Source organism: Callithrix jacchus, chromosome 7 (genome assembly GCF_049354715.1).
Source record: "Callithrix jacchus isolate 240 chromosome 7, calJac240_pri, whole genome shotgun sequence".
NCBI classification, from domain to species: Eukaryota; Metazoa; Chordata; class Mammalia; order Primates; family Cebidae; genus Callithrix; species Callithrix jacchus.
This window is the reverse complement of record NC_133508.1, coordinates 29595383-29609827: the sequence shown is the minus strand read 5'-3', so window position 1 is coordinate 29609827 and position 14445 is coordinate 29595383. Positions and strand designations below refer to the sequence as shown.

Genomic DNA, 14445 nt, shown 5'->3' with positions numbered 1-14445 from the left:
TACTGTGTCACCCAGGCTGGAGTGCAGTGACACAATCTTGGTTCACTGCAACTTCTGCCTCCCTGGTTCAAGCAATTCTCCTGCCCCTGAGTTGCTGGAATTACAAGCTATTTTTTTTTTTTTGTTTTGTTTTTTTGTATTTTTAGTAGAGATGGGGTTTTGCCATGTTGGCCAGGGAGGGTCTCGAACTCCTGACCTCAAGTGATCCGCCCACTTCACCCTCCCAAACTGCTGGGATTACAGGCGTGAGCCTCTTCCGTGTCTTTTTATGGCGTGAAAGCTTTTTTCTTTGTAGTGCTGAATAACATTTCAGTATCTGAATGTGCCAGTTTATTCATCTGCTTGAGGACAGCTTGGTTGCTCCCAAGTCTTGGCAATTATGAAAAAGGTGCTATAAGCATCCATATGCAGGCTTTCGTTTAGACATAAGTTTTCAACTCAATTGAGTATCAAGGAGCATGATTACTATATGACATAATAAGAGTATGTTTAGTTTTCTAAGAAACCTCCACACTGTCTTAGAAAGTGGGTGTACCATTTTGCATTTTCATCAGCCCTCTCTCTCTGCTTCTCTCCACTACATTCATGGGCTCTATCTTTGAAAGAATGAAGGACAGATGGGGTAAGTTTCTGTTCAGATTCTTCCCCAACTCTCTCTTACTATCCCAGCCAATCCTAAACATTTGCAGCTAAACCGGGGATAATGACACAATACTTATACTGTATATGTTTTCCCACCCCAGCCAGGGGCGGTGGTTTGGAAACATTGTGCTCCTGCCTTTCAATATCCTAAAGTCCAAGACATTTCCTCCCGTAACCACAATACTGTGGTCAAGATGAGGAAGTTAATGTTGATACAAAGTTTATCTCATCCACATCCACCTTAAAATTGTGTCCGTTTCCTCCAATAATGCCCTTTGGAGCTTGTAGCCCCCACTCCATCTAGGATTCAAGCCAGGATCAGGCATTGCCTTTGGTTACCATCTGTCTTTAGGAAAGGGTTTTAACCTAATTTAAATTGGCGGGGACCTCAAAATCACTTCTGGCTATGAGGGCTTTATAGAAGAATCCTATAAAAGAAAGATTCTTCACTTAGATGCTGGAGAAGTCCACGTTCAGAGCTTAAACCAAATGGTCCCAGTGCAGACCTGGTTTTATACTGCTGGAAAGGAAGGGAAGGCCCCTTTTCCTCTGTCAACCCCCATCTTTCCGGGGCATTAAGAAAATGAACTGTGCCAGCCTCCACCCTCTTCCTCTCGCTCCTGAATCAGGAAGTTCCCTCCCGTGGGGCAGAGCAGGGAAGTGGTGGCCAGTGGGGTGGAAAGGCCTGGGGAGAGTCTCTAGGATGGCTTCGCTCGGGGCTGTCCGAGTCCTCCCTGTGTCAGCGCAAGGCCTTAGGATCACGCAGATCCACGGTGACGTCTTAGCCGAGGAAGACGCCTTAGGAAGGCAGAGAAGCTGGGGACCTGCTGGAGAAGGTGCGGATGCTCAGATGTAGTTTGAAAGCGGATGCGCCAGGCCAGGTGCTGTGGCTTAGGCCTGTAATCCCAGCACTTGGGGAGGCCAAGGCGGGCGGATCACGAGGTCAAGAGATTGAGACCATGCTGGCCAACATAGTGAAACCCCATCTCTACTAAAAATACAAAAATCAGCAGGGCATGGTGGCGCGCGCCTGCAGTCCCAGCTACTCGGGAGGCTGAGGCTGGCAAATCGCTTGAACCCAGGAGGGGGAGGTTACAGTGAACCAAGATCGGGCCACTGCCTTCCAGCCTGGCGACAGAGTGAGACTCTGTCTCAAAGAAAGAAAGAAAGAGAGAGAGAGACGGGGGGCCTTCCTCGGGAAAAGCCGCAGGGCAGGGCCCCGAGAGGAGCCCCAGGGCGACAGCCAGGGACGGGCCTCCTGCTTGGGAGGAGGCGCCTGTCCACTCTTCCTTCCTGGCGTTAGCTCCGCAGCTGTGCTTTGTGCCTCCCCGCAGACAGGGGTCTTGGGGTGCAGAGAGGGGTAGCTTGAAGGCAGAGGGAAAGCAGACTCTGCCGCCAGCATGTGAGGACCTCCTGCCCCGGTGCTACCCATGAACACCACCCACAGTCTCCTCCCCACAGGCCACTCAGTGTCTCGTCCTCTGCCTCCGCCCCATCTCCCCATCCCAGGCCTATCCTCAGCCCCATCCTCAGCCCCACTCCCCATCCCAGGCCTGTTCTCAGCCCCACTCCCCATCCCAGGCCTGTTCTCAGCCCCACTCCCCATCCCAGGCCTGTTCTCAGCCCCACTCCCCATCCCAGGCCTGTCCTGAGCCCCCTCCCAATCCCAGGCCTGTCCTCAGCCCGGTCTCCCCATCCCAGGCCTGTCATGAGCCCCTGCTCCTTTCCTGAGGCCCCTGAGTTCCCTGTAGCTTCTTCCCCTTCTCCTCCTCGACATCACCAACCACAAGCGTCACCAATGGCTTGGACATGAAGAGCAGGTATCCCCAGAACACGAGTTAGAAACTGTCGAAAGCATTTTAAGTAGAAATGTTATTGTGTGTGTAGGTCACGTCCATGGCATAGTTCGTCCTCAACATCAGATGTCTCACAGCCTGAAGCTTCTTCCATGGGCTCCCCTGGTGGCCTCCCTGCCCTCAGAACATCCTGGCTGCAGGAAAAAGCAAGCAGCGTCCCAGAAAACCTCCTAAGCAGCCTCCCTGCCTCTAACTGGCCGTATTAGAGGATAAAGTTTTCTAGATCAGTCCTTTTATTTATGAGTATTTAGGTATAAAACTCTCCCGGTTAACTGAGTTTAAATAGATGGGTTAAGACAGAAAAGCTTTAAAACCCTGTAGAGTCCAGGGCACGAAAACAATCCATTTTTAATTGTTTATGTTTACAAAGGATCATTTTGCTGCTCCAGTGCCCCAAACCAGTGTTACAGGACAGAGGTTTTCATCTAAAGTTTCAATATCGCCAGCGGTGATCTCCAACCCAGCGTGGACCTAAGGAAGCCCAGCCCATTTCAGAGAGAACGTTTCTGAACGTCTTTGGAGGATATGCTTACTCCTCTTTGCCTGTCTGCTTTTTTTACTCATGAAGTGCTGCAGGCTGAGATCCACACGGCTGTCACTTCTCTCTCCTGATTTTTCTTCTCTACGTTTATGAACAGCGGGTCACAGAAAGTCGAGAAAGCCAAATGACGATTGAGGAGAGGAAGCAGCTCATCACTGTGAGAGAGGAGGCCTGGAAGACGAGAGGCAGAGGAGCGGCCAATGACTCCACCCAGTTCACTGTGGCTGGCAGGATGGTGAAGAAAGGTCAGCGTGTGTGCGCACGTGTGGGGGGGGGCGTGTACACAATGCACACATGTGATCACACTCACCCATGGAGGGCATGGTGGTACCTGATAGCTCAGTTAAAAAGAAGAAACCATGGTCTTTTTAAGCTTTTTCTTTAAGAGACAGGATCTTGCTCTATAGTCTAGGCTGGAGTGCAATGGCTCAGTCATGGCTCCCCGCAGCCTGGAACTCATGGGCTGAAGCAATCTTCCCACTGCAGCCTCTCCAATAGCTGGGACTATAGGTGTGCAACACCATCCCTGGCTTTTTAAATATTTTTATGTAGAGTGGGGTGTCACTGTGTGGCCCAGGCTGGTCTGGAACTCTTGGGCTTAAGTGATCCTCCCATCTTGACCTCCTAAGTAGCTGAGACTACAGGTGTGAGACACCATGCTCAGTCTTCTTTTAAAATTTTTAAACTTACTGACATTCTGTCAATGTTTTCTGTGTAGGTTCTGTGAGATATTCCTACTGAATATCTTTTCCTCATAAATAGTATCATCTTATTTTAACTTTATGTGATTCTTAGAAATATTTGAAGGTCATATAAGAATGACACTATTTGTCACTATTTTAAAACTTACTCATTTGGAATTGAGTGAAAGTGGAGGTTTCAAAGGAATTCAAATCTGCTAACAAATCTTGGTCCTTTTCCATAATTACTTGTGTGTGTGTGTGTGTGTGTGTGTGTGTGTGTATGTATGTATATTTTTTGTTTGTTTGTTTGAGACAGAGTTTCGCTTTTGTCGCCCAGGCTGGAGTGCAATGGTACAATCTTGGCTCACTACAACCTCCACCTCCTGGGTTCAAGTGATTGTCGTGCTTCAGCCTCCCAAGTAGCTGGGGTTACAGGCACCCGCCACCATGCCTGGCTAATTTTTCATATTTTTAGTAGAGACGGCATTTCACCATGTGGGCCAGGCTGGTCTTGAACTCCTGACCTCAGGTGATTCACCTGCCTTGGCTTCCCAAAGTGCTGGGGTGTGGGGTGGATGGACTCTCACTCTGTCTCCCAGGCTGGAGTGTAGTGGCAGGATCTTGGCTCACTGCAACCTCTGCCTCCCGGGTTCAAGCAATTCTCCTGCCTCAGCCTCTCCAGTAGCTGGGATTATAGGTATGCACCACCACGCCCAGCTAATTTTTGTATTTTTAGTAGAAACGGGATTTCACCATGTTTGCCAGGCTGGTCTCAAACTCATGACCTCAGGGGATCCACCCACCTCAGCCTCCCAAAGTGCCGGGATTACAGGCTTGAGCCACCGCACCCGGCCGTAAGTGGATTCTTACTACCAAATACCACTGCCCTTGTCCACATTGACATCAGAGGAAATAGATTTGCTGTTACTCAGGTTGGGAGAAGGAATCGTTTCTGTTTCCCAGTGGATGAGTTTGCTTTCACATTTTCCTGAATATATCAGGGATCTTTATTTAATAGGTGCTATATGGCTCACTCAGGAAATTATCTTCTTGTACTTTATGATTAATGAAAAAACTATATCCTGTATTCTAATATTTGCCGTCACCTCCTGGGTTACGTGTTTCACATGAGTCATTAGCTGTTTTTGATTTGTAGTGATATGGCATCCGATGTACATTCACTGCAGGATAAAATAACCCCCTGCACAACAGCCAGGCTTTCTCCCGGGACAATTAGGGAACCAGGAATGACCCCTCTTGGCGCGTTGCCAGGAGGCATCCAGGACCTGACCTTCATTCTCTCACCCCAGAAACCGCTCTTCTCCCACTAGCCTCATTAGGACTTGCCTCCTTTTGTATATTCCTCAATTCTGTGTAACAGCACTCCCCAAGGTTCCCGTGCTATTTATTCTAGGATTCTCCTGGAAGCCAAGTACTCTAACTACAGCTGGAGTAAGAGAGACGTGAAAATGTTCCCAAAGACAGTAGGTGACTGATTGTTGCACCTGGAATTCATTGAGAAGAGCTAGGTGGAAGATCTTTGTTTTAACATTTTGTAATTTGCATCTCCATGCCCTGAGCCATTTCTTCCCTAAGGATCCTTACCTCTAGCTGGGAGAAGAGCTCTTTTGAGCAGTGCCACTGCCTGAACAGCCAGCAGGGGGAGCCATGGCAGTGGGGATTGCCCAGCATAGGCCAGGACAGGAAAGGATTTCTCTGGTTGCTTTGATACCAGCCTTCAGAGAAATTAAATATATGTACATAATGGGAAGTATTGTAGAATATTACCTAAAACTTGAGTTTTAAACCATTCAATGGTATTTTTTATTAATTTTTTTCACCGCAATACTTCTCCAGCTCACAGGAGGAAGGAGCAGAATCATTCATTCATTCAGTTTTCCTTGTGATAGTGATTTGCATATTCTCCGGATGTTGTTCGTCCAGGGATGCATTGTCATCTAAGTGGCAATGTCATCTAAGGATTTCACATTTATTACAAATGAGTACAGAGAACACTGACTTCTCATTTTGTTTTATGTAAATGCACGAATTAGTTTTCTTTCCAATGCCTCCTACGTAGGTTAGGGAAGCCTCACTCATTCTTCTCTCACTAAGTTTTCTTCTTCCAGCTGGGTGTGTTTTCCATGCTCGGATTCCTCCCTTTCCCTTTCATGTGTCTCTTACTGCTTGTCTTTTTAGAATCCCCACCCTGCTTCTCAGTAAATATATGAATAAATGCATTTCTGGTTTCTGCCCACACAGGAGGTGGACAGGACCCTCCAACACCCACAGTCGGTCTAGACCTGCCCCGTGGTTTCTTTTGAAACATTGTTCCTCTTTGGGTTACTGTCTGTGTCGTGTCCCCAAGGCCACTGTCCCTCCCTCCCCTCAGCCTGGAGGAGAGCTCCTGTGCTGGGGGCTGCTTGCTGGCGAGTGTGACACACCTCATTCTGCAGATGGCATCAGTGCACTCTCAGCTGCCCCTGACACCCCCAAAGGGCCTCAGAACTCACAGCTGCATCTGCTCAAGCTCGTGTGTCATGGACATGTTTTCCCACGTCTTGACTGTTCATTTTGGCATATTGGCTTGTCAGCCACTGCAGTCCCTGGAAAAATAAAATCCTGTCTGCATTTGCAGTTGGTGGCCCCACAGTCGTGGTACCTGTGAAATGTGTGTGCCTGCAGGTGTGTAAATTCTTATATGTCGTGCCATCTACCCTGGGACTCCTGGAGATCCATCAGGGTCCCAGGGATTTCCAGACGTGACCCTGAGGTGCTCAGTGGATCATCTGTGTGTTCCGCAGGTTTGGCGTCACCCACTGCCATAACCCCAGTGGCCTCACCCATTTGCAGTAAAACCAGAGGCACCACACCCGTTTCCAAACCCCTGGAAGGTAAGTGGCCAAGGCCCCAGCCATGCCAAGCAGTTTCTGACCAGAAGAGGCCTTCGTGATGCTGTCTCACTGACGGTTTCTGCTTGCCTAGATATCGAAGCCAGACCAGATATGCAGTTAGAATCGGACCTGAAGTTGGACAGGCTGGAAACCTTTCTAAGGAGGCTGAATAACAAAGGTACTAACCAGAAGCCAGAAGGCTTCGCTCTCAGAATCTCTAAATCCTGATTCTGATTGCTTTTCTTCCTCAGCTAAATTGCTTTCTTTCTATTATGGCTTCACTAATCCATACTGCCATCACGGTCTTTGTCGTTATCTTTCAAAAACTGAAGCTTTGGTCCAGCCTGATTAGACTATCAAGCCCTGACTCACTTGATCATGTAGTAAATTGGGGACTTCCAATAATACATTTTTTTTATGGAATCTAAACCCTTGGATGTCATCCAATCAGAACTGTGAACTGAGTGATTTTGCTTCTAACTCTGAAAGCAGATTATTCCATGTTGGCAAAATCAACGTGATCTTGGGCCTGATGAACTTTAAATTACATGTTATCAATTTCCAATAAGGTAAAAAGCTGATATTATTTCTTATATCACAAATGATTTCTAAAAGAAAATTATAGCAAATGAATGTTGAAATATTTCAATATAAAACTCAATGAGGTATACAAAAAAAAATAGCCTTTTGTCTCTTTTTTTTTTTTTTTTTTTGAGACGGAGTTTCACTCTTGTTACCCAGGCTGGAGTGCAATGGCGCAATCTCGGCTCACTGCAACCTCCGCCTCCTGGGTTCAGGCAATTCTCCTGCCTCAGCCTCCTGAGTAGCTGGGATTACAGGCACGCACCACCGTGCCCAGCTAATTTTTTTGTATTTTTAGTAGAGAGGGGGTTTCACCATGTTGACCAGGATGGTCTCAATTTCTTGACCTCCGTGATCCACTTGCCTTGGCCTCCCAAAGTGCTGGGATTACAGGCGTGAGCCACCGTGCCCGGCCTTGTCTTTTGATTAAAATGTCCAGTCCTGGAAACTTACCAATTACTAGGCGCTAGGAGTCCCTGCTATTGACAGTGACCACTAAAAGGCTGAAAATAATACAGTCACCCCTGAACAGAAACATAAAATGTAATATAATCACTGAGTTAATGAAGCAAGGAATGCCAGTCGGCAAAGCATTTATTCCACACGTGGAACAGTGACCTAGGCCGTGGGTCAGCAGGCGATGGCCATTGCCAAATCCAGCTGCCCGCTTGCTTTTTTTTGTTTCTGTTGTTTGTTTTTTAGAGACAGTGCCTTGCTCGATCACCCAGGCTGGAGTACAGTGGTGCCATCATAGCTCACTGTAGCCTTGAACTCCTGGGCTCAAGCAATCCTCCCACCTCAGCCTCCCGAGTACATGGGACTATGGGCATGCACCACCAAGCCTGGCTAATTATTTTGTCTGGTTTTGTAGAGATTGTGTCCCACTATGTTGCTCAGGCTGGTCTTGAACTCCTGGGCTCAAACAATCCCCCAGCCTTGGCCTCCCAAAGTCCTGAGATTATAAGCATGAGCCACTATGCCCAGCCCTGTTTTTGTTAATAAAGTTTTATTGAAACACATATATGCCCATCTGTGAACTACTGTCAACAGCCTTTGCATTTTAACAGCAGAACTGAGTAGTTGCAACACAGGCCCTGAGTCGCCCCTCCCCAGGCAAAGCCTAAAGCGTTCACTGCCTGGCCCATTTTGGAAGAAGTTTGCCGACCTTTGGTGTAGAACGAAGCTGAGGCTAGTTCATCCACCCTCAGTAGAAGCAAGCGCAGGTTCAGAAGCGTTGAGTGGGCCGCGTGTGCTATAAGGCCAGCCTCCCTCCCTCCTGTCATGTTACTGTGGGAGATCTGTTCAGGTGGGAAGTCCTTACGTGGCAGATGAAGTAAGGACCTGGGAAGCAACCACAGGACCCTGTATATCACAGTCGTGTTTCCTCCACTCCTGGAACGTGGGAGGAAATAGTTTTTAAACTATTGTGAGGCATAACTGTAGTCCTGTTTCTATAAAACTCTTACATCATTTGCTTGTTTGTTGATAGTTGGCGGGATGCAAGAAACGGTGCTCACCGTCACCGGCAAATCTGTGAAGGAGGTGATGAAGCCGGATGATGATGAAACCTTTGCCAAATTTTACCGCAGCGTGGATTATAATGTGCCGAGAAGCCCTGTGGAGCTGGACGAGGACTTCGATGTCATTTTTGATCCCTATGCACCCAAGTGAGTTATTTGGGTCTCCGTCATTCCTCCAATGAGAAGGGCTTCCGTCACCTGCCTGCACACAGCACATTCACGGGCTCTTCCCTGGCGTGACCTCCTTCTCCTTCTAACTCCATCACAGCAGCGTTAGTGTTCTAGGGCCAGGGCATGGAGCCTCGCAGCAGATAAACGTGCAGGCGGCAGACCAGATGTGCACTCAGGCAGACCCGTGGGCCACAGATGCTTGTCCTGTGCCATAAAGAGGATGTCACTGGACTTTTCACAACAACTGAATGTTGCTTTGCAGGTTTTGGGTTTATATCACTTAGCAGAGAGTTCAACACCTGTCTTTCATTTCACATATTGAGTTCTTACTCATAACTTTGCAAAATATTTGGATGAGATGGGCTCAAATTAGTACAGCTAACCAGAAAATCAGTAAGCACGTTACTTAGCTTCTAATCCTACAGGAAATCAGTAGCTCTGAGGGTTTTCTCAGTGGTGACTTAGGGTTTCTCTTCCTGCAGGAAATGACTAAACCAACCAGGGAAAGTGATTATGGTGTCAGGATTCCTTCAATTTCAAGTGCCAGGAGAAAGATCCCAACTCAAACCGACTTCCGCTAAAAAGAAAAGTGAACTGGGGATTACTGGCTCACTCGCCGAAAAGTGCGGGTGTGAGCTCGGGTTCTAGAGCCCCTCAGAACAGTCTGTCTTGGCTGCTTTCCCTTGGGCTGGCCTCCCTCTCTGTCAGGCAGTGGCCTGGCAGCAGATGGTCACCCCAGCTGTGGAGTCACAAGGCTGCCTCCTTGGCCAGCCCAGCACAGGTAGCTTCTCTTCCCAGTAGTCCCAGCAGAAGGTCCAGTTTTGATTTTCTTGGCGTCAACCTAAGCTCGAGTCCATCCCTAAACCAGTCACCATGGCCAGTGGGATAGAAGATGCCGACAGGCTGAAGGTGGGTCTCTAGGCCCCTCCAGAGCCACAGTGGAGACATAGACTGTTTCCCCAAAGGAAAATCCAGATGTTATTATGAGAAGCAGAGGACGGCATGCTAGACAGGCCACACCCATGGCAGTCCATCCATCTGGTCTTTCCTGAGAAATTGTCAGAATGACATATCATACCATTTCTACAAGCTGCTCCTGATACATTCTTTGTATATCTCAGTTTGCTCGATTCATTTCAATTTGCATGTTTTAATTTCCTACCATAAAAAATCAAACCTTTGCCATTTTCCACCTCAAAATAGTATTTTGGGTATTTGCACACCTATCTATTTAACCATTTCTCAGTCACTGTTTAAACTGGTGTGTGTCATAATTTAAACATATATGTATATTTACACACACATGACACCATGGTACATAAAGAGGCCTTTCGGGCACAGAGACCCCCACAGTCAGAGGTGGACAGTGGCAGCAGGGGCCTGTCAAGAGATCACTTAGCTTGGTCTGCTCACCTCCCCCAGTCTGGTTTTCCACCCCAGAGAGTTGTGAGAACGAGGGGTGGTCACAGATGGTGGCGGGCCTATTTTATTTCAATATATTCTTCCAAAGAGTGGTTATTTTTCAGAGGGGGCAGTGAGTTGAGTGGAAGCTAGTCATGGAGGGACAGCAAGGGGACCGAAAGCTATAGCATGGGGGAAGGCTTAGTCTGAGCAGAGAGGATCACATCAGGGAGCTGTGGTCTGCAAGTTCCTGAAGGGCTTGCCGGAGACAGACAAGTAGACGTGGGAGTGTGATTCCAAAGAGAGAATGAGGACATGTGCATGGGCGCAGGGAGGAGTGGCAGGAGCTCCCGGACCTCCAGAGCTGTCTAGCAGAGCCGAGACCTGCCCGGAAGTACTCCACACCCTTCCAGGCAGACCAAGGGGCATGAGTGAGTGGGGTCATCCAGGCGTGGCTGGGATTTGAACCCAGTGGGCTTGTGTCCCTCTTCCTTCTCCAAGGTTCTGTGAGTCCACCTCAGGGGAGTTGCGGTGGGGGGAGGAGTTGCAAGACTTGTAACAAAATCAGGAAATGCACTGTGGAGTCAAAGACCCACAGGTCACCAGGTGTGGGGGTGTCGCAGACCAGGACAGCGCTCTGCTTCCATCTGCAGACTGACGTCTTCTGTGGCCGAGCACAAGCGGGCAGTCAGGCCCAAGCGCCGGGTTCAGGCCTCCAAAAACCCCCTGAAAATGCTGGCGGCCAGAGAAGATCTCCTTCAGGAATACACCGAGCAGAGACTAAACGTTGCCTTCATGGAGTCAAAGCGGATGAAAGTAGAAAAGAGTGAGTATCTGAAATCCCTGCCTGCTCCTGTGCTTGGGAATGGCTTCTTCCATTGCTTTAATCATGTCTTGGCTTTCTGCCTGTGAAGGCCAATAAAGGTGCTCGGAAGCCCTCATGAAGTAAGAAGGAGTAAATATGAACATACGCATGCACGCGTACCTAGAATTGAAGGATTTGTCATGGAAATTCTCCCAGAGTGTATCACCTGATCACTTGGTTAATACAAATTATCCTAGGGTTTTCTCTTTTATTCTTTTTAAGAGACTGAGATCTCATTATATTGCTCAGGCTCATCTCAAACTATTGGCCTCAAACAGTCCTCCTACCTTGAATTTCCCAAAGTGCTGGGATTACAGGCAGGAGCCACTGCACCTGATTACAAATTATCCTGTTTTGTTGATTTTTTTTCTGGAAGTGAGAAGAGATGGCTATTTCTGAGTATGTTAATTCAGCCATTTTCAGCTCTGTGGATCCTGAACAGTCATTCTTCATTTAATCTTATTCAAGAGCAAGTCATTTGATCTCTTGTCGTAAAAGGGCTCAAATCACTGGTGTTTCTAATCCTAGATTTTTATATTATTCATTAACACATAACCAGTGCTTTTCAAATTGTTCTTGGTAGGACCCTCAGCTTCTAAAGTTAGGATGTGAGCTGGAGGGAGCAGGGGGAGCTGGCTGGGGATGATGGATGGAGGCGTGAAGGTGGATTCCAGACTCACCCTCACTGTGGCTGAGCCACGCTGCTCTGATCTGCCCAGTAATGTGGGGTTCCATCATTCTGAAACAGTGGTTTTCTTAGTTTGAGGTGAAAATATGCATAATCTTGATTTTTGAGACAATCTTGCTATAATTTTCCTTTTCCCCTAACACTCATAAACCAATTCCCTAATGTTTGTATTAGAAATATAGCATTTAGCTGAAGTGGTTGAGTCTTTTCAATATAACTGGTTTACTGAGAAAGTATATTTCAGCCTATGCGTGGTGGCTCATGCCTGTACTCTCAGCACTGCAGAAGGCAGAGGCAGGAGGATCTCTTGAGCCCAGGAGTCTGAGACCCGCCTGGGAAACAAAGCAACACCTTATCTTTACAAAAAATATAAAAATTAGCCAGGTGTGGTGGCACTCACCTGTGGTCCCAGCTATTCGGGAGGCTGAGGTGGGAGGATGGCTTGAACCTGGGAGGTCAAGGCAGCAGTGAGCTCTGATTGTACCACTGCACTCCAATCTGGACTACAGAGCCACACCCTTTCTCAAAAAAAAAGTGGTTATCAGAATCACAGCATTGACAAGTAGTATTCTATTTCTTCAAACCTAATCCCAGTGAAATAAACTGAATTTGTCTCCAACACATATATATATATTATATATACATATACATATATATTATATATACATATACATATATATTATATATATATATATATTTTTTGGAATATATATATATATTTTTTTTTTTGGAAGGGAGTCTTGCTCTGTCGCCCAGGCTGGAGTGCAATGGCACGATCTGAGCTCACTGCAACCTCCATCTCCCGGGTTCAAGCAATTCTCCTGCCTCAGTCTCCTGAGTGGCTCGGATTACAGGCACATGTCATCACGCCCAGCTAATTTTTTGTGTGTTTTTAGTATAGACAGGGTTTCACCATGTTGGCCAGGCTGGTCTCAAATGTCTGACCTTGTGATCTGCCTGCCTTGGCCTCCCAAAGTGCTGGGATTACAGGCATGAGCTACCGTTCCTGGCGACATATACATTTTTTAAAACAGTAAGTTGGAGAAATGAAGGTTTGTTGGCTCAGATTTTTTTGTTGTTGTTGAGATGGAGTCTTGTTCTGCCACCCAGGCTGAAGTGCAGTGGCGCAATCTTGGCTCACTGCAATCTCTGCCTCCTGGGTTCAAGTGATTCCCGTGTCTCAGCCTCCCAAGTAGCTGGGACTACATACCCGGCTAATTTTTTGTATTTTTAGTAGAGACAGGGTTTCACCATGTTGGTCAGGATGGTCTTGATCTCTTGACTTTGTTATCTGCCCGCTTCAGCCTCCCAAAGTGCTGGGATTGCCGGCATGAGCCACCGTGCCTGGCTGGCATGTACACGTTTCGTCTGCCTCCACTTTTGGGACCTTAGGGGTTAAAATGGTGATGACTGACCGACCCATAGATGTTTGCTGTTTTGCACTGAAAACCCATCTTATAATTACAATAGTAACTCTGAGAGCCGAAGAGCTCGAGATATCTGACTGATCACTTTGCCTTTAGGAAAAGATTAGAACCTAATTATCCCTTACAGAGCGTCTGCTTTTTTTCTCTTTACATATAAAGGCTTTTGGTGACAGATGTCTAACAGTCATCCGGCATCTACACATTTCCAGCATGTAAAAGTTGTTAGGATTTAGAACAGCTTTCAGTGGAACTGCAACAAGTGAATCCAGCTCCTGGCTTTGTACTAGAGCAGCTGGTCCACGTCGTCTCAGTTCTTGTCCCTCTGTACAGTGCGGTGTGACAGTTACCAACAAGCCGTTTATATTCTTGATGCTGTATTTAATTCCCAGCACGGTGGTTAAGCATTGAATTGCACATTTGATGAAACTTGGGTATGTTTCCCTCTTGGGACTAACTTGAAAAGACAAAGGTGTTAGGTCGGTTGTGAATGATTTCTGACTGTAAATATTGTCACTGTAACTGGACCTTCTGCGTTGTGTTTCCATATAAAGCCCGCCCAGTGTCTTCCAACTCCAGCTTCTCAGAAGTCACCCTGGCAGGTTTAGCCAGTAAAGAAAACTTCAGCAGCGTCAGCCTGCGGAGCGTGAACCTGACGGAACAGAACTCCAACAACAGCGCCGTGCCTTACAAGAGGCTGATGCTGCTGCAGGTTAAAGGTATTTCATAGCAGCTGGGCCCAGTGACCCAGGGCCCGTGGTTTCTGTCTGGTCACCCGAGGAGTCCTGACACATTCATCGCCTGTGCTGGGAAGGGAACCCAAGCTTTTTGAGAACCTACTGTGTGTTCCTTGCTATGCAACATCCTGTCTCTTGAGCTTCCCCAGATTCCATGAGGTAGGAAGTATTCTGCCCATCAGGGCTGCCGGAGGCAGGAACGTGTCTGGGGTCCCAGCAGGTGTGGGGTGGCAAAGCTGGATTCGAACCCACATCCCTGACTCCAGAATCCCAGCTTTTGCTCCTGATGCCCCGCGCCCCATGAGGCAGCCACACATTCATGAAGTTACCAGAGGCGCCCTGCATCATCAGAGGGGCTCTCTGCTCCCTACCCGTTCTCCCCAACTCAGTATAGAACCGGCAAGGACACAGCTTGGAGAAGGAATCAAGAGAAGGTCAAGC

At 47.6% G+C, this 14445-nt stretch overlaps 1 protein-coding gene across 50 annotated transcripts in view; it reads left to right on the top strand.

Moving 5' to 3' along the window:
* Positions 1 to 14445, top strand: part of SVIL (supervillin) — a 269934-nt gene that overhangs the window by 226348 nt on the left and 29141 nt on the right. For all 50 annotated transcript variants that reach the window (XM_078329736.1, XM_078329734.1, XM_078329733.1 and 47 more), the window contains 6 exons: positions 3137 to 3284; positions 6527 to 6616; positions 6708 to 6794; positions 8688 to 8865; positions 10944 to 11116; positions 13822 to 13986. In XM_078329736.1, the coding sequence (XP_078185862.1) occupies positions 3137 to 3284; positions 6527 to 6616; positions 6708 to 6794; positions 8688 to 8865; positions 10944 to 11116; positions 13822 to 13986 (841 nt within the window). The remainder of the gene's footprint in view (positions 1 to 3136; positions 3285 to 6526; positions 6617 to 6707; positions 6795 to 8687; positions 8866 to 10943; positions 11117 to 13821; positions 13987 to 14445) is intronic.